The sequence below is a fragment of the Anarrhichthys ocellatus genome, unplaced genomic scaffold, assembly GCF_004355925.1.
Source record: "Anarrhichthys ocellatus isolate YVR2014 unplaced genomic scaffold, GSC_Weel_1.0 scaffold1, whole genome shotgun sequence".
Lineage (NCBI taxonomy): Eukaryota > Metazoa > Chordata > Actinopteri > Perciformes > Anarhichadidae > Anarrhichthys > Anarrhichthys ocellatus.
The window spans coordinates 12072298-12098457 of record NW_022280031.1 but is presented as its reverse complement, the minus strand read 5'-3'; the positions used below and the strand labels follow the sequence as shown (position 1 = coordinate 12098457).

General features: G+C 39.8%; 1 protein-coding gene across 1 annotated transcript; it reads left to right on the top strand.

The window, feature by feature from the left end:
- Nucleotides 1-2998: 2998 nt before the first annotated feature.
- Nucleotides 2999-5863, top strand: drd5a (dopamine receptor D5a). Its single transcript, XM_031849408.1, has one exon. The coding sequence runs from the start codon at nt 3276-3278 to the stop codon at nt 4653-4655; it is 1380 nt and encodes a 459-aa protein (XP_031705268.1). The 5' UTR covers nt 2999-3275; the 3' UTR covers nt 4656-5863.
- Nucleotides 5864-26160: the final 20297 nt, after the last annotated feature.

Sequence of the window (26160 nt, the reverse complement as noted above, 5' to 3'; positions counted from 1 at the left end):
CAGAAAAGCAGATGACTCACAATGCCAGATTACATGCACAAGAACACTTGTCACCACCGGCTCCCGAGAGTGTCTCACAGCGCAGGTCAGCCGTTCAGGAGGCAGTCTGGGTCACACTCCAACAGACTTAAAAACAAGCTGCGGAGACAAACAGAACGAAGAGCCCTGAGTGTGGGCATGACTGAGGAGGACGGAAACTATTAGCCTGCGTTCCTTGAGGAATTATCTTGTATAATGGGAGACTTATTAAAAAGGGTGATGAAAAGGAGCATTGGTTTTAAACATTTCAAAAGGGCCCTTTGTCCTTTTGTTCGGTAGTCACATTTCAGTAGATTTTACTTACTGGTTTAGCATGGTAAAATGTACATGCTGAACCTGACACACATATTTTGTACTGTTTCATATTAGTAGTTGAAAGTGTATGATAGACTACCAACAAAATACTACAGCTAAGCCACTGAAACACCTGTTAGTCTCTTACAACTAATAGTACTGTATTCAACAGAGCCACAAGTGCATTGGTGTACAACTTGACCCATATTTTCTCTGCATGTGAAATGTTCATACTGTATATGGATATGGTTCTCAGTTAATTCTCTTCGTGGTCGAAGTCTAATGGAACAGTATGCAACACTTGAGCTACAAAGACAGTGACAATCTTAGCACTATATTTGAAATCATATTTTTGAGTTGGACTATAGTTCTCTGCCTCTCTCAGTAATTTAAGGTTCATCAATGTCCTTTTGTATGATGATTCTCTGTTCTGTCAAGTTGAATGGTAAGTTATGTTCAAAATGATGTTACTAGGTATCTGTATCCACATTATATTGAGAAGCATATGCTGAGATAACAAATCTACTGTCCAAAAATGGTCCTTTTTGTATCCTGATAACAATGAATTAATGTCTGCGTAATATGAAAAGTGTTCAAATCAGGTGCATCTACATTGTTAAAAAAATCTTGTATCACAATAGTTGCAGAATTATTATACCAAATAAATGTTGTTGTGATGACAATTTACACCAGACCAGAGATTGTATGTTTACACCTGAAAGATCAGCAATAAAAACCATCCCAGTCTGTGACATTACTTGTTTCTTTTTGATATACGGATATGCTGTATACTTGTACTGTACCATTTTGTATCAAATCAATGTATAATTTCAGTCAGTTCTCAACCTGGTGCTATCTGCTGTATGTGCTCTCACTATGTGCCAACTTGTGGTAAAATCCTTGTTTTTTAGGTGCAAACTACAATATTATATAATCTTTGTAAATACCGTCATGCTGATCAAAATCATCGTTCAGACACTGTGACACGATTTTGTAAAATTCCAATGAAATGGTGCTCTTATGAAATTATGTGTACAATAGTGATGGATGTATATCTTTTGCTTATTGAAATAAAGATTTTTTTTCTTTTTTTCATACAAGAGATGTGTCACATCTGCTCTCCTTCACACTGAGGATGTCTTTGCTGACTGTCGCTACATCGTCATTGAACAGCTGAATAGGCAGCAGCTGTAGTACACATTTACACCACAGGATGGCGCCACATATTTATGTTTTTCTTTTTTTAAGGAGTTCGATGGGACAGTCCAAAAGCCCATGTAATATATGGGCAACAACAGTTTGGATGATTGCGCAATCACCTCTTAATTAATGCCCGCTTCTTACAAAAATCTTAATGATGCAAGAGGGAAACATAAACATTGTGACACACAATCATTTTTTATGTTGTTCGTTGAATTTTTCTATATAAATTGTTATACACAGCATTATCGTATTTGGCCAGACAAACAGGTCCATAGGCATCACACGTTTAATCTTTCAGCGTAATAATAATAATAATTCATTGACTGTGGTAACATCTGAAGTGATGTCTGTATGTAAATAATGAAATGCTGTCCCGGGCACATCCCGATATTATAGGTTACTCCAGAGAATTTGGCATCGGGAGTCGGGAGATTATTTTGACGTAGTGTCACAACGATTTGACAGGCACGCAGACAGATCTAAAAATATCCGTGACGTTTCAAAGCCGGAAACGGCGCTGCTGCTGTTACGCAGACAAAGCGCAGCGCTCGGAGCTCCTGGCTCAACGTGCCGGCTTAGAGTGTGAATGTGACTCGCCTGTTTAGGGTTACTCTGACAAGTGGGTGAGCTATGACCTCCAGTCGGCGGTCGTCAGGGGGCAAACAACCACCAGTATTCAGCGATAAAAAAATATTGATTTATCCATGATAGATAGATAGATAGATAGATAGATAGATAGATAGATAGATAGATAGATAGATAGATAGATGTACAAAACACTGATGAGTTGAAGATTAAACATATAGGCTACGCTGTATTAGAGACTGTGACTTCACCAAATTTCTCTCCGAAGAGAGGGTAAGTCAAAGGACGAAGAAACGTGTTTATGCAAGAAGACTGGTCAACATGTCAAGTCGTGATAAAGTGTTTCCCCTCTATCTATATGTATCTATCTAAAATAAATAATCAGACAGACAGCACCATGGACAGCTCTGTCAGTGCAGTTCCTTTAGGCTGCATGTGAGACTAACAGCCCCCCCCCCCGATTATAAAGCATGCACTGGATGGGTGTGTCTGCAACCCTTATACAAAACATAAAATGCATTTAATGCAACCAGTAGCTGCTTATTTGTGTCCATGCAGTTCTCACACAAAGAAACTCCGCTCCACTGTTACTCCTGCCACTGCAGTGTTGTGTCAAATATGGATAATGCGCACGGAGACGATAGACAATCCATAATTGGTAGAAAGCTGTCAACTGGTTTAAAGTTTCCAATAAGACACTTTTGAGTCCCAAAAATGTTTAGGGCTTCCTCTCACCCGTTTTCTAACGCAGTGCGATAGTGTGCGTAACACCACCCCCAAAGGAGGCGTGATGTGTGCGCCCAGCTCGTGTATGGTTAGTGTGCGTTAGGCTGTAGGGACTCCCAATGCACCCACGCCGCGCTCAGGATACCTTGGACTGAGAGATTCGCAGAGGTAGCCAGGTAAGACGACCGGACTGGCAGGGCTGCAACATGTGCTCGCCACTGCGTGCTGCGTTCCAGCCCCTCAGCACACCTGGCACGTCGCTCGGCACACTTTTAAGGCGATCAATTATCTCTTTCCGTTTATTTTGCACTCCACACCAGGCTGGCAGCCGAGCAAGTCAATGGGGAGAATATGGTGAATGGCTGATGACTGCACCCGTGTCCGCGCACGGAGCAATGGACTGCAGTTTTACTTGAAGAGGCACTCACATGGAGAACCCAGCGAAGTATCTCTCATCGGTGCATGGGATTGACTCCGTGCCGGCTCCCCTCGGAGAGATTATGTGGAACAGCACCGAAACGGAGGCAACAAAAGACGGGGGAAAGGATGTAGTGGTGCGTACGCTGACGGGCTGCCTGCTGTCCCTGCTCATCATATGGACCCTGCTGGGGAACATCCTGGTCTGCTCCGCGGTGTTGCGCTTTCGACACCTGCGGACCAAAGTGACCAACATTTTCATCGTCTCCCTGGCTCTATCGGATTTATTCGTGGCCGTCCTGGTGATGCCCTGGAAAGCTGTGGCAGAGGTGGCGGGGTACTGGCCATTTGGCACTTTCTGTAACGTCTGGGTAGCTTTCGACATTATGTGCTCTACCGCCTCCATCCTCAACCTCTGCATCATCAGCGTGGATAGATACTGGGCCATCTCCAGCCCCTTCCGCTACGAGAGGAAAATGACCCAGCGAGTTGCCTTTGTTATGATAAGCATCACTTGGACGTTGTCTGTGCTCATTTCATTCATACCGGTCCAGCTAAACTGGCACAAAGCCAGCAGTGACGACATGGCTGGGACGCACAACTCTTCCACGAGTCCGCATATAGAGGAAAACTGTGACTCCAGCTTGAGCAGAGAGTATGCTATATCCTCCTCTTTGATAAGTTTCTATATTCCCGTGGCAATTATGATTGTGACTTACACCAGAATATACCGGATTGCACAAATACAAATAAGAAGAATAGCCTCCCTGGAGAGAGCAGCAGAGCACGCGCAAAGTTGCAGGACAAACAGAATTGAGTGCCAACACCACAACACCTTGAAAACGTCGATTAAACGGGAAACCAAAGTGTTCAAAACTCTGTCGGTGATTATGGGTGTCTTTGTGTGTTGCTGGTTACCTTTCTTCATCCTCAACTGTATGGTCCCGTTCTGCGACAGACCGGCCACTGACCGGGACGCTGGTCTGCCCTGCGTCAGCGAGACGACCTTCGATGTCTTCGTGTGGTTCGGCTGGACCAACTCCTCCCTGAACCCCATCATTTACGCCTTCAACGCCGAGTTCAGGAAGGCATTCGCCAGCCTCTTGGGCTGTCGCAATTTCTGCTCCAACACACCAGTGGAAACTGTTAACATCAGCAACGAGCTGGTCTCATACAATCATGACACCCTCATCCACAAGGAAATTGCGAATGCATATGTCAACATGATCCCCAACGTGGTTGAATGTATTGAGCATGAAGAGACTTTCGACAGGATTTCACAGTTTTCTCACAACGAAAACGCCACCGATTCGGTTTGTGACTTGGAGGACTGTGAGGCAGATATCAGTCTTGACAGGATGTCACCGTTCACACCCAACGGATTACACTAACTCCAACTCTGTCTCCCCGTGCGTATTTGGATGTATTGATAATAAGTCATCGCTCATTCACCTCCTTTGTCCCGGAAGTTGTTCAACACAAGAAGCCCCCAGCTCACGGCCCACTGAGCCGAGCAGCTGATGAGGGATGAAGTGATTTGCTCATGGACACTTCAGCAGGGCGCATACGTCTCTGTAGCCACCTAGGCCATCCTGCCCCCGCATTGCGTCATGTAGGACATGTGATGTTGTTGTCCTGTTCTGAAAAAAACAAAGTGATGTGTTGGTGTTTATTTACATGACAAGTGAAGTCTGTGTTCATTTGTCTATAGGTTCGGTGTCGTTGAAGCTGTTGTTTACCGGAAGGCTTTAGTCGGAGCGTCCGCGTCTCATGTCCATCCACTTGGAAGGAAAAAATAATGTTTGTAAAAATGGAAACTTTTTGCTGCTTAAAACCATAGTATATCCAGTGCCCGCCTTTCCACTGAGTAAGAAAACTGAGGGAAGCCTTACAGACAGTGCAACCAAGATAGTTCTACTCAAATGCAGTCATTTCAGCGCCTTATCTTATTTAAGGAAGTGTTTTGAGACGTGAAAGGAATGTGTTGTACGAAGTAACATGATGCCAAAATGCAGTATTAACGTGTCTACCCACTGCAGCCCCCCAACGACTCCCTCAGCACCCTCTCTGCACCATATATGGGCTGTTCTGCAGTTTGATCAAGGCTCAGATGGCTTTGATGGAGCAAATGTAAAATGTACAAAACTTAATGGTATATGAACGTGTAAAAGTAAGCCTGTTTACAGTGGAATCATTAATACAAGTCAAAGAATTTTGAACAGAACCAGAGGTTTTTCTAAAACTGTGATTCTTTTCTGTGACCTTTCATTTCTCATTGAGGCCAAAACTACTGGATGGTTGTGGTTTATCAACCACAGTCAGCTCTAACCGAGCTGTGCAACAGAAAAGAAAGAATCCAGGCTGTCGAGGTGTGATTTCAAGGTGTGAATCAATAACTGCGACACAATAAGGCTACAACGTCTCATCAACTGGAGGAATTGTTACTATACAAAGCCTACACACACACACACACACACACACACACACACACACACACACACACACACACACAGACATACACACACACACACACACACAGAACTGGATGTCATAAATCTCCTCTCCAACACCTCTCTCTATCTTTGTACTGTACAGATGACCTGATCTGAATGTATACTACTGTCCTTTAAACAGTGAAGTGTGTCATCATTTGTCGAATAAAATGCTATCATGCTGACAGGAACAGAGTGCTCTGGTATCTTCTTGAAGGTCACAGTATGGGGTTTCACAAAGGGACACACTTTTCAGGGTTGGTTGATTTTCACCTTTAGTCTAACTTTAATTTTACCTTTGCTCAGCAGGGATTTCACTGTCATGCAAATCCACCCCTGACCCTTATTCTTTGTTAAGGTTTTCTTTTTGTCAGTTTGCCCTCTAAGGACAGTTTGACAACAGAGTGACAAGAAAAAGTTGGCAGAGAAACAGAGAGCGAGGGATGATATGCAACAGAGGTCCCCGGTGGACTCAGATAGGGATATTATGTTTATGTGGTATGTGTTGTATAGGCTGTTGCTCCTCCAGGACACTTCCTCAGAATGACCTGTCTTCCACAGGTTCAGACAGCTGATATATTTCCTCTGGCAGGGGGGAGAGAGGCTTGAATCCAGCTGATAAGAGACAGTTGTGCTTGTATGTAGAGTAATAAAAATGGAACACCCTGAAGAAGCAGCAGTGTTCTTCAGAGTCTCCTTATTTACCAGCACTTATACGCACAGTGGCTTTGTTGTCTTTGAAACAATTTAAGTACCTTCATATGGAAACCCAGTGAAATAACGTCAGTGAACACATGTTGTTGACCTGCCAAACGCATCAGTCAGTTCAGTCTTTCTGCCAGCAAAAGACAAAACCAACCTTGTGAAAATCCCTTCACTGTGTCAGGTCTTAGTATAGGTTGAAAGATGAAATTCAGCTTTTTGTGAATAAAAATATCTAAATATCTAAATACATGTATCTCAACCTATATGCTACCATTTGCCTGAAATGGACTTTTATTCTGGATGCTGGCTATTTCAATCGTGGGCGCCAAGTTATTTTTTAAAACTATATGTGTACTTTCTCTGAGCCAAAGTTTTTGCGTTAACCCACACATTGCCTTATGGTGAGGCTGTGGAGACTCAAGTGAAGTCAGTTGGGGACTACACGTTTGAAAATTAAAAATACAAAACTTACAGCACATGGCTGCATCTGCCACTAGCATAACACACTCCAAATGGCGATCAAATTGACGGCGATCAAGTTGCATTGTGGGTAATGTGGATGCCACGTTTGTACAAGGAAGAAGACAGCATGGAATACAAAAAACAATATCTCTGGTTATTAAGCAGCATCGCTTTTTTACTTTCTCAAAAAGGTTACTGTTGAATAGGTGAAGTATTCTTTTATGTAAAAGTACCAACACAGCAATGTGAAGAAGTATTACAAGCAAGGCAAAAATACTTGTCCTGCAGAAAATGCTCCCTGTGAGTGAATATTACATATTATATTCATAGATTCTTCGTAATGAAGCATCAATGCATAATCAGCATTTTACTGATGTAGCTCAAGGTGAAGCACATTTTAATGACTTGATTGGGATGTCACAGTCACTGTGTTGGAGGCTTTTCCTGGCCAACTTGGCAAGGGAGTGATGTCAGTTAATTTAACTCACTTAGTTGGGACATACATACAAATAAATGCAGTGAAGCAAGAATAGGTAGCATTATGTCCCTCTGAAATGCAGTGGAGTGAAGCTTAAAGTAGAATCAAATGGGAATACTCAAGAAGTGTAGGCTACAGGACTGGAGTATATACTGTATGTATGGAGTCAATTGAAATCTCTCCGGAAGGTCAGACCTGAAATCTAATGATATCTCAGCGACAACTCTTTGAACTGTGATTAAACTCAATACTGAAGATGACGCTGGCGCAATTTTAACCAAATCTTGAAGATGGATGGATCCACTTTAACACTGCATTTTAAAAAGTTGGCCTAATATGGAGGGTTTAATCGAAGGGCAGCATTATAAATTTCTAATTCTGGAACATGTGCATGTGGCTGCTGCTGATCTAATTTAACTGAAACTGAAGAGGTGATACTAAATATTAAAACATGTCACCATGCACCAAGGCATTTTCTGAGCATTCATTGACTAAATGAGTACAGAGTAAGAAAGAATGCAGCATTCCCAGGGGATGAGGTGTTAACTTGTCTTCTGCGTTTGGTGCTAGCAGTGTGGAACAGATATGAAAGGTGGTTTGACCTCGATATTCAGCCGTGACAGGAGAGCTGCAGAGGAAGTGGAGGCAGGCTTAGGGGGGGTTACACCATCCGTCAGGACACATTCATCAGTCATGTCCACACACACACACACACACACACGCACACACACACACACACACATTTAACACTTGGAGATTTGCATTAAAACAACAATTCAAATGAGAAGAAGTTTCGAATTTTTTTGGATTATATTTTTTAGTGATGAAAATATTCTTGCCATTTAATTATAAGCTGCTTAGAACTATTGTCAGCAAGTTAAACAGGTAATAATTCCCTTTCCAATATCTGTTTATGTTGCTATGAAACCATCTTCGAAAATGCTCCCACACACTAATTTGAGACACTTTTTGGCGGATATAAGGCTGAATGATGTGACAAAACTCTCTCAAACACACAACACAAACCGGCGCACACAAACTTGTTATGTGACTCCCCAAACGTCTCAATGCAGCAATGAGGACACCATAGATATCTAGCTTCTTCAAATCTTTGGTTATATTACCGTGACTTATACAACCGCAGTTTAGGCCAAATCGCTTAATTCCGACATCCCTAATTGTAGTATTAGCAGTTTATATAATAAATGATCAATACTTGGCGTTTATGTATCGATCATTGGTATCGATACAATATTGTTACCCTAACCTATAACCTTCACCATGTCTTCACCCTAAAATGCAATGATTTATGTAAAATGCTTGTCCCCACAATTAAGGCGAGTCCCCACAATGTGACTGTGTAAACAGATTTACAGTATGTCCCCCACTCACACACAAACACATCTGTTCTCAATTCTCTGCACGCTTCCTTCTTTTTTTATCTTCAAATGGTTTTAATCATCTAAGGAAAAGCAGAAAGGCAGTTTAGCTTCCTAGCTTCCTCTTTCCTTTGCCTTTCAAAGGAGTGGAGTGAACATGGTGAGGGACACAGCTGTGGGCTCACAAGCTGCATGAATGCTGCAGTAAATGAAGCCCTTAATTACTGTAAATCAGGCTTGACCTGTATTATCAGATAGCCCATGACAGACCTGGAAGTAACCTCTTCAATATTAGTGTCCCGTCACCACCTCACAAACCTACACCTCCATGTTTCACTTTACACAGTGACTTTTTCAACTCTGTCTTCATTTTAATGATTCCATGTTTTATTCTCGTGATAAAAGAAACCGTCTGAGTGAGGCTCAGTCCTTCGACCTGCATCGTTAAAGCAGAGACTTCATTTAGGTCACCAAGATTGTATATCTGTATAAGAACAGTTCAGCTTTGAAGATCAGACGTTTTGCTTTTGAAACTTCTTCCACCGCTCTGTGCCATCCCATTTGCTTCCTATCCCTGACGCAGTCTGTAGTGTCGAGTTACTTTCAGTGAGCTGGAATGGAGAGGAAGACTGGTGTCTCTTTCCCCAAAGGGCACTGGTCCAGTCCGTATGTTAGGCCAGTGGCATGCACGCATACTCTCATGTGGTCAGAATAAAACCTTCTGCTCTGTTCTGCTTATGTAGGAGGTGCAAATATTCAAAGACAATGTTTGGAGGATTTGTTGCTTTGCTACATCCTCTTTTCTCACATCGAGTCTGCTTCTTTTTCCTGTGAGCTTTTTAATAATGAAATATATTATAATACAGATCTTGGACAGTTTTATTGGTGAAAATGCAATATTGTTGCACATTTGGCTGGAATGAATTAGTAATCCAGGCTAAAATGCATTATCAACAAATATAATCATATATAGAGAAGAATGTTTCTTTAAGCAAACAGCTTAAAGATCCAGATTGGTTTTTTCAACATTTTTATATCTCATAATCATAAAGTCCATAATAACACAATTTTAAAATTAAAATCATATTGAATTGATATATGCAAATTATTAGGAAAAACCTGTCATTACGGCAGTCATCAGCATTTCACTTTTTGAATTTATGTCCTTATAATTCTGCCTTTTGTTTCTTGATAAGTTTAAGCATTTATGACTAAATATGCAACAATTGAAATTAAAGTTTGGAGAAAAACCACATGCTTGGATATTATTTATTCAGACTTTTTAACAATCCGTAACTCAGCTAATCTTCTTCGGTTGACATTGACGTTTAAGGATCTTTAATCATCGGGATCGTTCAGGTCAATATATTGTGATCTGTGTGAAGATGCTCTTTGAGTTGTAACTATTGACAAGATATCATTTTCATATATGAGATAATGTAGTGGGATAGTTTTCATGTAATGATGAGATGCCATGTCGTAATCATGAGATGCTCAGCAAGAAATAATGTGATACCAAGTCATAGTCACTTGATGTACTGAAGTTAAGATTGCAAGAAAGTTTTTCTAAAACATTGTTTTTTTTCTTTGATGAATGCAATGTGCTTCTGTAGGGCATTCTATTACATTCTATCAGATAAAAAAGTAATCACAAAGACAATATTAAACAAAGCCAAGCCTGAAAATTCTGTGCCCAGGCCTTAATATGTTGTCAGCGAATTGTTCCATCATGAGCACCACTGTGAAAATTACCCACACCGACTCTATATGAGAGCGAAGGCAATGAGGCAAGAGAGAAGGATGAAGACATTTACTGTATGAGGTATAAAATGCTCCCCGCTGACCAATGAGAGATATAGAAGAGAAAGAGCGCCTGAATACTGAATACCTGTAGTACAAAGAGATGCTGGCCACCAACTTTAACACTTCCTGTGGTTGTAAATCAATCATCTGGGAATGATGACTCAGCACCCCTCGACATTTCCTCCCTATCGTCGGTCATACAGTGATAAAGGATTGCTTGCTCTGCAGAAAGGTTCATATGATGGGCTAATGTGCACATTTGTGGCACTTAGGAGGTGAACAGATCTATCAACCCAGACTGATTGCTAATTATGTACTCAGTTTTTGTCATTTGACTTTGTTTGAACTGGTTATTTATCTATTAAATCAGTCTCTCATATCACAATGTCATTTTAAAATGCTTCTTGTCAATGAAAATGTAGCATATAGCACAATAAAATGTCTCCTCGGTTTTTTTTTCCCACTGAATGTATCTTTTATTGGTCATCTTGGTATATTTTCTTCTCCAGTTGTAGCCGGTTTGTGAGACTGCAGAAACATAAAACCCCTCAAAAAGGTTATCACTATGTCTGTATCCTGAAGAGGTGCGAGGTCAGCTGCCATCTTGTCCAAGGTTATGACTTGGACCAAGTCCGGTCGTCCTCTTCGGGTTGACAGCAGACAAACATGATGGTGCTTTAATGAAATGAGACAATAATACATTTGACAGCAATTACTGCCATGAAGCAAACATATTCATTATCATGTAAGCCATTATTCTGGAGCAGAACTGTATGTGTGGTGGTCTCTCATTAGTCCGATTTCACCCTGTGATGATGGACAGAGTTGACTTATGAGCAGAGAGGATTGAGACTTTGTTACAGCTGCTTTGAAAAGACCAAACTCAGAGCTGCTCTGCAGAGTCTTTGAAGGTTATTGATTTTATAAACAATATAGTAGTTTCCATAATGATTATATGCTTGGCTGCAGTTAATAAATTAACTATTTGTTCACAATGTGTTTTCTTATTTATTTTTTATTTGGCTTTCGCAACATGCACTCAGTCAATCACTTATTCTTTAGCAACATCTATTCTGGCTGCAGCAGACTTCTTGTAAATATTTTAGCATTGTTTTATTAGCGTTTGCGGTTTCTGTGCGTGGAGGAGGAACCTACAGAGAGAAGAATGCCATAAATTGTGATCCAACTTGATCATCTGCCGTGCTACGATCTGTTTACACAAAATGCAACAGAAGATTAGTCTCAATTATCCAAATAATGTCGCTGCATTAAGGCAACACTTGAGTTACTACAATTCATCCTAAGGGGGACATGAATGTCTGCACCAAATTACGACAATCCATTTAGTAGTTGTTCAGACAGTTCAATAGTCTCAACAACTATTGCATAATATCTTGTATCTAACACAATTTTATAGGTTTTAGTCGATAGACACTTTTTTTACTTTCAATACTGTATAATAAAAAAAATCGTACCCTCACCAAACATGTTAGTGACTTTCAGATGTTTACCATGTCAAGAAAGCATGAAAATAGCTTTGTGCCAAACAACCCAATGATAAGACACAGTTTGGACAACAGTTTGGTTTGGGTTTCTGAAAGCATTCAAAACATCAATTCTATAGCATGATTGGATTACTGTGGTTAAGCTTTAATTGATTCAAACGAATGACATGTTACTTTTAGTTTGAAATAAAGTCCTGTGCTCTGTCGCCTATCGTGCTTTCTATTTTTTGCCACTGACATCATACAGCTTTAGTTGTGGCAATGCTCATTTTATTTCACTGCTGAAGGGAACTGAAAGGGATCTGTAATTATTAATTCTACTGCTGCTTTAAGGTTCCCCTCTGCAGATCAATGCATAGATAGTTTCAGTGACAAAAGAGAAAGTCTAATCCCGCTGGTGCTCTCAATAAGCTTAGCCCTGCCTTTGCCAAAGTTATCCAGCTAAAGTTAATTATTTTCTCCCATGACAGTCCGTCCTCCCGTTTATTATGCTGTTCACTGCCTTCAAAGACCACCTGTCTTTTCTTCTGAAAAGGAACTCGAGAGAAAAATTATACATTTTAAGGGACATTTAACTTGATCAATCATTAAAGTTAAAATAATAGCTTATACTTGAAGGATGATGTTGCACATTAGGGTGAAGAGTTCAACTTGTGTAATTGTTCTGATGAAATAACTTTTTGTTTGAGATTACCTGAAATTGTCAATGTATCTTTTTTCTTACACAAGTAAATTGGAAATTTACATTGCATTATAGCCTAATTCTTTATCACAACATAGGACTTCATCTCACTACTGAGACTAGTTATTATTCATGTATGGCTTATTAGGCTATACCAGAAACTGGGACAGACTGAGTACTAATCTGACCTTCATTATTCTTTCATACTGTATGAGTTCTACGGGGCGACTTCTACGGGTTCGATCCCCGGCTCCTGCTAGTCGCATGTCGATGTGTACTTGAGCAAGACACTTAACCCCAAAATTGCTCCCGTAGCTGTGCCTATGAATGAGTTAGTCTGATAGGTATGTGGCACTTAGCCCCTGCCATCAGTGTGTGAATGGGTGAATGACGACAAGTAGTGTGAAAGCGCTCTGAGTGGTCGGAAAGACTAGAAAAGAGAACAGGTTATTTTCCTGTATAATGGTTTTCAACCCTGCTTTTCACACATCTGTGCGAGCATGTCTCTGGAATCTTCAGGAACACTGTCTGCTTCAATGCGTGACCCTTGAGACGAGGTGAATAGATGCTGCTTTACATGTCGTCCTCATTCTGTGCATCTGCAAGAGTGTCTCGCACTCATAACTGAGCCAGCAGTTTTTGTGGTGGACCTCAGCATTACGGCGTCTCCAGAACAATTATAAAGAATCAAAACAACAAGAACACTTCTACGCTCATCCTCCAGAGATGTATAAAGAGGTTGCGAGAACAGCCATCATGTCAAAAAGCTCACTTATCATGTTCTCCAAACTCCATTCAGGCACTGATTGTTTAGATTGAAGTCTTCTCATTAAAAGGCTGATTAGTCTGCATGCATGCAATTATAATCTGAGACAATTTCCTGCCAGTTGATTCAGTCCTACAGGATCACTTTTGAAGATGTCATTGTTCTATCGGGTACCAACCCAACCGAGCATGCCGTTTATAAATGCGGGAGGTTGACAATCACATTGTATCCTGTCTCCCCCGGTCCCCACAGTGATAGGGTCATTTTTTGATCTCCTGACAAACAGCTCAACATTTCCTGATGGAATTTCATTAAATTCAAAACAACTGAATTCTTCATTAGTCTTGAAGGGGGAAGTAATAATACCATCCAGCAGCCAAGCAAACAATCACATGTTAACTCATTTCTTTAACAATGTGGAACATGTTATGCAATGTGGAAAATAATTGTCTCACTCAAGGGTAGTCCTTTGGGGAATTCAATAAAAAAATGACCATCCATTGTTGAAAAGAAAATACCCTGCAATTCCTTTTTCTTTTTTTATCTGAAGACCGAATAATTGAAACTGGTCTCTGGAGGACGAAGGTGCAGTTATTCAACCAACCTCAATGTCAGAGAAAGTGATAGGCTGTGTTGAAAGACCTTGTGACCCCTCCAAGAATATGGCAAAAATACCAGGTAGAAAGAGCATACTACGTATATATTTTTTAACAATATAAATAATTAATTCGGTCCTGCAGCTATTGGGAGCAAATTAAATGCGGAATAATTATTGGAGAATCGGTGTGTAACTGATTCTGTGGTGCTATGCCAACCCTTTTAACATTTAATCAGTAGAGGAAATAGCAATTGTAGATATCAACAATTGCTTACAATTGCTTACAATTGCTTACAAACAAAGCTTACATATCCCTAATGTAATTCTGACTAGTCAGTCAAAATGTTCATTCTTGATGTCCACAATTCATTTAGTGGAAATGTTCATTGTAGCTATTTGTGACTTCATTACAACTATTGAACTTTACCATTGACTTCTATTCAAAGTGGAATTCATATATGTATAATTCAATTTTGACATGTTATATTTCCAATTCGACGTATCCATAATGTCACTAGTTGGAACTCTAAGTTACAGTGAGTCGGTCATTACTACAAAATGAACACTGACAGGTTGAGCAAGACCCAGAGCTAAAGATATCAGAAGGGGACTTCTAGATTTTTTAAATTCAATTCTGACTATAGTCACAATTAAACGATTGATATGTCATCTTTGAATTATAACTACAAAGAATGTAATTAAAGATACCTAGAATTGTATTTCAGATCTGTAATACAATTGTAAATATTATTATATTTGTAGAAGTCAGAGTAGCATACAGATATCAGAAAAGGAATTTCCACTGTAGATATCTTCAATGACGTACATATTCAAAGTGAATAGCATAATTTGGGCGACATGTCTGAAATGTTTTGTTTGTTGATATCTGAATTGGGGAGATTACACTCGTCCCAATCATTTTAAACATGTGGAAATTCAATTGAAATATCTAATTGTTATTCTTATTCGTGCAAATACAACAACTGATATTAAATTAAAGATATCTGTTAATCGGTTTTGGCTAGTCGAAGTGTAATTTACATGTGAAGTTATAGATGTTACATGTCAAATTTGGTTTACAGATATCATAAATTACCCTAATCAGAATGACATTTTGACAAGTCAAAAATGTAATTTCCACTAGTGAAAAATAAATCGCTACTATAGTCAGCCTTACTGATTACATGTTGAAAGGGCTTGCCATATTGGTGCTGTGCTGTCTCGCTGAGTGCTGACCTGTGACACAGGGAATCAGCCATGTTTTATTAGGTGGGTAGTGGCGAGCACTTTGCTGTCTTCTGAAACCGAGGAATCAGGTTGCAAGCCCTGTCAACTGACACAGCAGCAGATATGTATTCGTGTGTGTGACTGTGGGGAGTAGAGGGAGTGTATGTGTGTGTCTTGGTTTGCTCAGAGAGAACAAGGTCAGGTAAAGGCGAAACAGGATTCAGTGCAGCAGCAGAAGCAGGAGACACAGGAAACGGGGGTTCTCCGTGCATCTTCCCGCAGCATGCAGCTGAATCAGGTGCCTCTCAGTTCTCGGACAGCAAACTACCAAGGGAACTGGGACTGATTGATTTGCCGCCTTAAAGGAGTGCAAGGAGAAATTTAGTCATATATTTGCTCTAATAACGAAATACTTTAACGTGTACAACCAGACTCAAGTGATATGGAATCTCTTTATGGTGCTACAAAGGACCTGTTGCATTTCCATGTGAAATATCCCAAATCCGCTGCTATTGAAGTGCATGAATAATACAAGCAGTGGTTGAGTACTTTTACTCGAGTACTCTTCTTAAAGTGGCTATTGTCAATATTATTCTGATAACAAATGGATCAAATAATGATGTGTAATTGGATGAACCCACAGAGAATTATCACAGACTCTGCTGTTCCCATCAGTAACAAACTTGAGTGTTTTGGTTCACTCTCAACGCTTTCACAGCACTCTTCTCAGTGGAAAAACTCATTTAAATAACAGTGTTTTCATTTGAATAACAGTTTGAGGCCCAAAGAGGTGCAATACTTCCCTCCTTCGTGCCCCATTAATCATCATCAGATTTATGGTGTGTCCTTTGAAGGGAGTGGGACCCCTAGGATGGAAACCACTGGACTAAACTACTTAACTCTATACAAATAAGGTAAAACTAGCTCCACCTCAAGCAGCTACAACAGTAAAATTCTGCTTGATACATCTAAACAATCTAATAATATTTTATATAAAGATAGATCACTCACATGGCCCCAAACAGCCCATCAGGACTATCTAACCATTCATTACCGCAGGAACAGCCTGCAGGAGCAATTTGGGGTTAAGTGGGGTTAAAGACACATCGACACGGACTACAGGAGCCGGGGATCGATCCTCTGATCCTCTGATTGAAGGCCGACCCTGCTCTACCACTGAGCCACAGTCAACCCCCTTATTGTAGGGATTTAAATTATTAGAGAGATTTAAATAAATCTTTAGGCACTGATAGCTCTTCTATTTGTCATTTTTCTCACAACAAGCACAGGAGAAGCAATCAGCTTCAGAGTAACATAAAAGAAGAATAAGTCAAACGCAACAGCGACGGAAAAATTGAAAGATATAAGATGGAAATTAGATCTGAAAAAAACGTTCCACTGTTTCTCATCTGTGCCACTATACAGATAGCATGCACAGCAGTGCAAAGTATTTCTTTGGAAAGTGGAGCTTGATATTACTTTGCCACAGTACAGTGTTTCCATCAAGCTGTCAAGTGAATTTTATGTTAACTAGATAAATGCGACAACGGAAAATGTAAGGTGCAAATACACTCCAAGAACACCAGAAAAAAACGCACACATCCACTTCTCAAAGAGATCCAACTGATTAGTACGTTGTTCTTTCTTGTAACGACTAATAGCCAAGCAAACTTGATGGGCACGTAATAAATGAGAGTGAGTTCAGGGTTGACTTTGTGTGATATTATGTTTCACAAAGAAACATAATCTCACAATCAAATTTTGAAGTGAGACGAAGTAGTTTGGAGATTCCAGTCAGTGCACTGGTCTCAATATTCTAGCAGCAAAAATGTAAACAGAAATAGAAGTGCATGTGACGGGATGGTGTCGTATTAAAATGATCAGCGCTCCTTCACTCGCAGCCAGTGAATCATACCCGATGGTCTCAAGTTTCAGGAACTGCTGCATGCCAAAACCAGCTTTGGGTGATTACTGTCTGCTTATAAAGATAACACACAAACTGCTGACAGGCATCAGAAAAATCAAAACATCCATACAGTACATAAACAGATGTACTCCATATGTAAGTGAAAGACAATGATACTTGGCATTTACAGAGTTTGGAGTGTGGCAACTTTTTTTCGCCTTTCTAAAACAAAATGCACAAGAACAAAAGTGTATGAAATGCTTTATAAGAATTATAATCTAACAATGTAATTTTGGCTATATTATTTCCAAAAAGAACTCTTCAAAATGAGTAGTTTTACTTATGGTAGCCTACTTTAAGTATATGTTAATACTAATAATTTAGTACTTTTACATGAGTTAATGCAGGACTTTTATTTGTAACAGAGTATTTCTACACTCTAGTATTGATACTATTACTTAAAGCTACAACAAGGAACTTACATTTTCTGTTGATGTTGGTGGTCCCTGTGTGTGAGTCCCTTCAGAAAACTTCTTATTTTACTGCAGCAGGGTCTAACAGTCTGCTCCTCGCAGTCCATGGTTCTGGTTCTTCCCTGCCTCCCTTCCCTCCAGCGGGCCCAGCAATACGGACTGGGCCTCCAGCAGCGTGGCGTTGGTGGTGGCTCCCAGCAGGGACCGGCAGAGCAGCGAGGCAAAACTCTGCTCTTAGCCGGAGGAGGAGACACTGCTGCAAAGCCGCATCTGGTCTGTCCACTGTGGGCTGGTCGCTGCCACTGTATGTTAACACTTTTTTATTAAAATGTTAAAAGGGATTTCTTTCACTAGCACTCACAGTTTTCAGACACAGTTCATGGAGTGTAGTGCGGGCACTGTTTACCTCTCCATCATCTGCTGCTGTCAGTCTGTCTGTCTTTCTCTCTTCACTGTGACTTTAAGAAAGTGTGTTTGAGCAGAGAGCGTTCAACTATAGAAACATTTGTCTTTGACTGTTTTAGTTTGTTTTGGACCAATTGAATGGAATAGTGTTTGAAAATACAAAAGTATGAGAACTAAGCTGCCAAACAGGGTTATGGTACAATAAAATAAGCCTGATAAAAACCTTTCCTTATCCTTGCCTGGGACATGCAGTTTATAATATGTCTATAATATGTAGCAGTCGCCTAGATACAAAAAGCCTGCTTTTGTTGCCTCTTGTCTGAAATCTAGAACCCATTCACTGTTTCACAATGTAGAATTTCAAGTAGTAAATCCGCCACTGTTGTCATAAACTGACATAAACTTGTGCTGTGCAACAAATGGAACGCTTGACAGATATAGCTGTAATAAATAATGGGGCAGTGCTTAGCTAACCGTCAATATGTGTTGTCCTCATTCACGAGCTCTTTGTTTGGCCCTGTCTGGCTCACCAAACAGGAGTGTGAAAACTGAAACCTCGCCAGTGAACGCCTTTGCAAAGAAATCTATTCACTTCACTTTCCTGAGGATAGAAGTGCTTTTCTGCCTTAACATTTGACAAATAAATATACCTTGTCACTTCGTCCATCTTAGGTCTGTTGAAAAAATAATATACAATTTGTTTCATCTAGGTACCTGGAGATTTTTTGCATCTCCTGACTTCGACTCTCTGTATGTGGGAGTCTTTCTCAACAGAATCTTGTTCAAAATGAAGCAATACAGATTCTCATTGGTTCCAGAAACAAAGATCAACATCTCAAGATTCTTTCTGTTTAAAAAACATTGTACGGATTGGCAGCAGTTTCTATCTTTGATCTCTTCCATCACCACCATTGATCCAACTCCAAATGTCAGATACTCAGTTCCTCCTCTGCGGTCCATGTATTCCCATGATTTGAGTCTCATCATGATTAGTCCATTTTATTTATTTTTAGATTACATATTCAGCTTTTTTGTACAGCATTTTGGTCAACATTAGCTGTTTTAAATTGTGATTTATAAATACATTCACTTGACAAGTGGTCAAGCAGTTTTCACTCCCCCTTCTCCTCCTTATCAATCAAACTAACTGTCAAAACTGGATATCTCGTCAACTGCCAATTTTCTGGCATGGAGATTCAATTCTGATCAACCAAAATTATATTTACAATTACCTGGGAGGTTTCAGGCTCAATACTGAACAATAGCCAGAACCACAGAAGCCAATTTGAGCCTTTTGACAGGTGGTTATATGTCTGCGTGTCTGTCTTTCTTTCTGTGGACATTTGTCACTGTAATAGCACCATAACCGTGCAAGATGCAGTCACGGAACATAGATGTGTAGTTGAGATCAAAATGAAGGTCCAGTTTTTAGGTGCCATTGGACCCTGATGGTCCGATTTGGCGTCACGGCTGGTGTAATAATGCAAGTTGGTCGAACGTTCTTATTTTGATTAAACAAAGTAGTGTCACATGTTAATTAATGAGCTTTAACGGTGCTAGTGGGCAGATTGTTTTAAAACGTTTGGGCAGAGCCAGGCTTGTTAATAGTCTTTATGCTAAGCTAAGCTAACTGTCTCCTGGCTTCAGCTTCACATTTAACGCACAGGCATTCTTCTTATCTAATCTAATCTCATCTAACACTTAAGCATATTACACGAAATGTCAAACTATTCTTTAAAATACATATTTGTTTGTATGTGTTTATTTTTACGAGTGCATTGGTTAATATCACTGGTTTCTCTGGCTTTACAATTTCAACTTGCCGACCAGGGAATCATGTAATTGTCATGTAATGCTCTGACATTTCTTCCAGGTACGAGCATTCATCTCAGAAACCTCAAGTTTTAATGTGACCCTGAACCTTTATGCTATTGATAAAGATCTTCTCATCCGAAAAATAGAAGAGACTATTTTGTCCGAGTGGATTTAGTAGACAGTGATACTTGAAATGTCTGCTACCAGAGGGTACACTTCAATATCATGTTCACAGACATGCTGCCTTTTTGACAGTTTGAGCTATTCTTGCTTTCCAAGGCTTTATTTTCAGTTTGTCTGCATCTTCCAAGCATTCAAGGTTTTATCATAGCTCCTCTTGTTTTTCCATGTCTTTGTAAATTTCTTTAGACATTAGATACTTATTATAATCTTTGAGGCTTTGATTCTTTCAATCCTTGTGGATTGTTTTGTCTTTGACCTACGCGAAACAATCTTTTAAGCTTTACCAGGGTTTTTGATATTCAGGGATTTTTTTTCTACAGTCTGATATAACACTCAAATAAAGGCCTACGAACAAAACTAAACCCTTTCTATCTAACGGTCAAGATCGATCAGTCGCTACGTGCCAACTCATCTAAGAAATTCGAACTAAATCCAACCCATTGGCTGATGGAAAAGCTACTTTTTTTAAAGTTTGCTTGGAGTTTTTTGTGCTTCAGTGAAATCATTAAGAGGATGTATGACCCATGTCTTGCCTGCTATGTAAACTGTAATTAGGGAAACTCCTTTTCTCTACAACAATTCCCTGGAGACACACTTCAGCTGCACAGTGACCTAACATGACAGCAGTAAGAGAGAGAGAGAGAGAGAGAGAGAGAGAGAGAGAGAGAGAGAGAGTTAGAGCTTCATGTACTGTTTGTGCAAACACTTAACAGATCTTGTTTCCTGCAGCCTGCAATTAGATGAAGACTGACCCACTGTACAACAGTGACTAATGTTCTCTAGAGCAGCAGTGATAACTCAAGCATCCGTCCCAAGGAACCAGCCATGAATTAATTGTATGCATGTGTGGGACTAGGATCATGGTATCATAAGGTAAATACCAAACACTTTATGGCCCTGGCACATTATTAACCTCGGATGAAACTGAGTGTTGTATTAGCTTACGGTGTACGATTTTACACTTTTTTTCTTTGTTGATACCGCTGACGTATTTGTCCGTTAAGTACGGAGCTGGAGCCGATCAACTAAGCTTAGCATAAATAATGGAAGCACACGGAAACCGCAAGCCTGTCTCTGGCCAGAGTTCAAAATAAGCTCACTGTATTAAAACTTTGTATGTCATGTAATCTGTACAAATACATAAATTGTTAATGTAGAGGGAGTCAGCAAGGAATAATTGCAGCATCACAATACCACAAATTGTAATCTTATTTGTCCATCCGTTAAAAAACTACAGCAATGACAAAGTTAACTTAATTTAGCATATATCTCCAAATATTGAACTATTCCTTTAAAAAAAACGTAAAAAAGTTTACCATTATTGATTAGAAGACTACAGAAACTACAGATTCTGGATCTATCTCGATTTACTAATACGATTTACTTTGATTGGTACTATACTGTTTTTGACATACTTGTACTATAGTTGATAATTTCCACTGTATACTTCTACTTCACTACATTTTAGTGGGAAATATTTCACTTGTTTTAGATTAAACTACCAGTAAGTATAGTAGAATTGAATAGAAGTAGTAGGTCAAATTAGCTGCTCCTTGACCAACTGCAACATAAGATTACAGAAATAATCATGTTCCAGTAATATGATAATATAACACTGTATACTGAGTATTTTTCTTTTCAGTAAGGTAAGTTAATTTTGTCGCTAATACTTCTATAATTTCCCTGAGATAAATGTTTGAACACTGTACTTGTATTGGATTGTTTTTCACAGTGTAGTATTGTTACTTTTACTTGAGTAAATGATGTGAATACTTCCTCCAACACTGGTTTTTCAACACAGACATCTTTCCTTGTATGTCCAAAAGACAGATTTGGAATTTGCATGATCAGTAAAGAGAAGAATGTACATTGTATTTTTTATTGTACTTTTAGTGACATCCCTTATCAAAAATCAATACCAGTTGTCACTCTTAACAAAAACAAAAAACACTTCCACAGATAATCAATAGAGTGAATAACCACCAGGCCACACAACTTGAAAGCATCACATCTACTTCAGCAGCTTCAGCTGCTCAAAGATCCCCACCTAACCTAGCAGTCAGCATGAAGGGCAACAGACACCCCATTGGAACCTCACCTCCTTGCTCTAACTGACTGGTCGGAGGTTTGTCATGTCACCTTGGTTCTATCGTGCCACATGTTTTGTGTATACAGTCTCTTGGGTTATACAGTGATTGTGGTGGCCGACTCATGTCTCTTCCCCGGATCTTAAAGTGCAACTTGAAACGTTAAAGCTTTACTGCTTTTTTTTAGTGCTGACGCTGCTTTTTATACAATGTAAGCCTACTCTGTCACGTCTTTTGTTTGCTGCTGCTTTTGTGAGGAAGGTATTTTGATGAACACCCGGTTTTGAACAGCAGTGTTTTGTAGAATATGATGATTCAGCAGTGTAGACAACAAGGAACACTAATCTTATCAGGACCTTGTGAATACTGAACCAGCCATCCTACTCTCCTGTGAGGATTTCTCAACGGAAGTTTGCTTCAAATATGTTCATATTTGATGACAAACTCATAAAAAATAGACACAACAGGGTTAGGCAGGCTAATCAAGAGTTTGGCATTCATGAAAGTATAATTGTGATGATAAAATATTCAGCTGTTCACCACTAACATCAACTTCTGTCAAACCTGGAGCCAGCTGTCAATCACACAACGGCAGTCCCAAATGGAAGGCCTATATGTTCTTTGTTTTGTATCGACCTTTGTGATGTAACCACATGCAACATCCTATTCGATGGTTTTAAAGTCTCTGTCTCATGTCGAACCAGTGTAAACAAAAGAACCAAAGAGGCAGCGGCATTTTCTGTCTTACTGAAAATTGACCAAAGGAGAGCAGGAAGATCCTAAGTCTGTGGTCGTTATTTCATCTCTTTATCTTGCAGTCTTACAGGGTTACTGGTAACAGGCTGCAGGGGATGCTCCACTCAAATTACACTCGCATAAGCATATTATTTCCCAAATGTCCACTGTAAAGATCAGGTGGTGTCCAAGCCAACTGAACAGCTTAAGTAAGTAGCCCTGACCCACATAGTGGCCAAAGGAGTGATGCGTGAACATTGAGGATATGTGGCAAAGTCAGCTGGATGAGAAAACAAAGAAGTGATAAGGAGCATACATTTTCAGACTTAAAAAGAATGCGAGGGAAGAGGCAGAGTTGTTCTCATGAGTCAAAAGCAGACCTGGACTTACATCAATGATCGCTGTTCTGCAAATGTGGGGCAAAATCTGACATGAATCATTAAAGAAAGAAATATGGAAATGTGAGAAACAAGACAATGCTTGCTGAAAACCAATGTGTGTGTGTGTGTGTGTATTTATTTGCAGTGCCATACTCTGTAATTCAATACATTTGTTTAATTATTGCCTTCAGGAATGACCAGAACCTCCTCTATTCACATTTTCTCTCCATTTTCTGCCAGTGCAACCATATAACTTCTCTACAAGACAATGTTAAGAGTTTAACTTTTTAGAACAGTAATCACAGCATCTTTTCAGTGTGTGGGTATCGGGTAGTTCTGAGGAATTATGAGCTTTACTTCACAGAACACCAGATTCTTTCTGCTGACAATGTTTTCTTTCAGAATCCCTTCTGCTTATCTGAACTTAACTTTAGTCAACACCTGGTCGGTGGGCTTCTCTGCGGTAAACTATCAGGAAAACAGCTGTTAAAGTCTGAATTGCCATTTTGTTTCACATCATTCATTCAAAATAACACTGTGTCCACGTTGGCTGATTTCGTAGGTGATTGTCTCATGCGTGCATTGTTACCATGCGTTCACATCCCGCACACTGAGTTCAGTTTATTCTTTTTGATAATAATAAAATCATCTGCTATTCATCACAGTGTCCACTAAGGCCCTACACAGTTGAGGGCCAGTTCCTGGACTCACTCCCTGTCAATTTATGCCAGATCAAATTATGAGAGTCTCTGTTCTGCTACTCAGGCAAAAATTAGCAGTGCATAATTGCTGCTCTTTAAAATGCCAAATATAGTCACATGGTTCCCACACATTATAATTCTGTTCCTTTACTTTATGCAGAAACACAATGACAGAAGTGCAAGGTGTGTAGAAATGTTTCCCAAAGCTATAGTCAATCACTCCTGGTGCTAAATTGATGTTTGCCAAAAATTAATGAGGACAACATGTCTCTTTGGGCCGGTACTACTGCAAAAATAAGTACACACATCAACCGAGCAGAACTAAAATAAAAAAACACTGGAGAGGAAAACTGCAGAATTTGATTGATTGTTGTTTCGGATGCCTCTTTTCAGTAGTTGTCTTTGAGAATGTGAGAGAGAGAACTTCAATTACAGCCTTCTCGGCAGCTCAGACGCACTTTTTGCTCTTTGTGCTCTTTGTGCTCTCAGAGATCCTCCCTGCTGCACTGCATGCAGAGCTGAGACTGAGTTGTGCAAATCACACCTGTCCCTCTTAAATCTAGTTCAAAATCCCCAACATTGTGTGTGAATGTGAAATGCCCGTATACTCACCTTGACATTCATGTGATGCCTCTTGGCCTGTAATGGAATATTAATAATCCTCCTATCCTGTAGAATTTCCGAGCAACTGAATGGTGGGGAAAGCTGATTTATTTCTGCGCACTGAAAGGTTTAGGATGTCAGTGGATTTCAGTGGTGAAGCTTGGTATGCTGGAGTTTCTATTCATTTTGCAAACAAATTGGAATTTTATCACTGCAGTTGAATTCATGTCACATCTGGCTGTTACAGTGCTGAGGGTGGCTGAAGCGACGGGCAGCGATTGGCCAAGGTGCTGTGAAAAACAATGTGAAAACAATTTTAATCAGTTTACATTGATTGTGGGTGTCCTTCACAGCCGTGCCACTGGATCCTGTGGCGGGAATCTGCATTGCAAATCTGGATGTCTAGTGCATGCTTTTCACTATAGAGGTCAATCTCATGCTTACTGTGCAGGGTCAAAACAGCTCTTGGGCACCCAGGCGCATGATGACGAAAAAGAAAGATATATTTTCAGGAAGAATTTAGCCCCAAGCATCAGTCCATCTTTTAATATATAGCAGTGTGTGTGTGTGTGTGTGTGTGTGTGTGTGTGTGTGTGTGTGTGTGTTTGTGTGTGTGTGTGCATGCGTGTGCGTGATTATGTCTTGTGTGTCTGTGCTGTTGTTTTTCAGCTTATCTGGCTATTGTTAATAAGAATATGAAAGACTTGTTTTTTGCCATTCTTTCACCAGCAAGTCATTTGCACATTGAGAATTGTTCCCTTGCATTCACTGTTTGATTTTGGATTATGTTAGATCATTGTGTGACAGTGTGTGTGTGTGTGAGTGTGCCTGTGTGTGTAAATCCTGTGTAAAGCAACAGAGGGCATTGTGTCTGTTGCTGGCATTTGTTCAGGTTTAATGTGCCAGTGTACCAGACTGCATTGTGTCAGCAAAAATGCATAAATAAAGGGGCATAAAATTAGCATCTCACAAAATGAGACTGTAATAAACCAATAGCACAAAGAAATGAAAAGGTTAGAAGTAAAACTCCCACTCTGAGTATGAGTCGTCTCGTTATTTTGTTTTAAGATACGACAACTGATTTTTTTCTACTTAAACGTTATTGTCTGGTTTGTTTTCAGTGAGATGGCCACCACATTAAAAATTCATGAATAACATCCCATTTAAAAAAAAAAAAACACCCATAGAATTCCTCCCGTTTTAACTTCCCTCTGTCGTGTTTTAAGGCTTTGACTACTGATGCGAATTCCCAAAGTTGCGGGATAATGAGGCAGCTTGAGTGAGAGAAAGTAGCACTGAGTTTAGCTTTGATTTCATCAAATTGTTCTGTATCGGTCGTACATTTCCATTGAGATCCTTGTCATAAATATATAATCAATACCAAACTCAAAACTATTATTTGCGTAAGTCTAAAAAGTAAAACTTCTTTTGCTTAAAATTAAAAGATGGAGTTCGTTGTTAATGAGTTTAAATTTGCATTGTGTGCCAGCACAGAGACTGGCAGCGGTCCT

Bases quoted from the DNA above. Each gene is read 5' to 3' on its own strand.
- drd5a (XM_031849408.1), top strand. From the start codon at position 3,276: ATGGAGAACCCAGCGAAGTATCTCTCATCGGTGCATGGGATTGACTCC.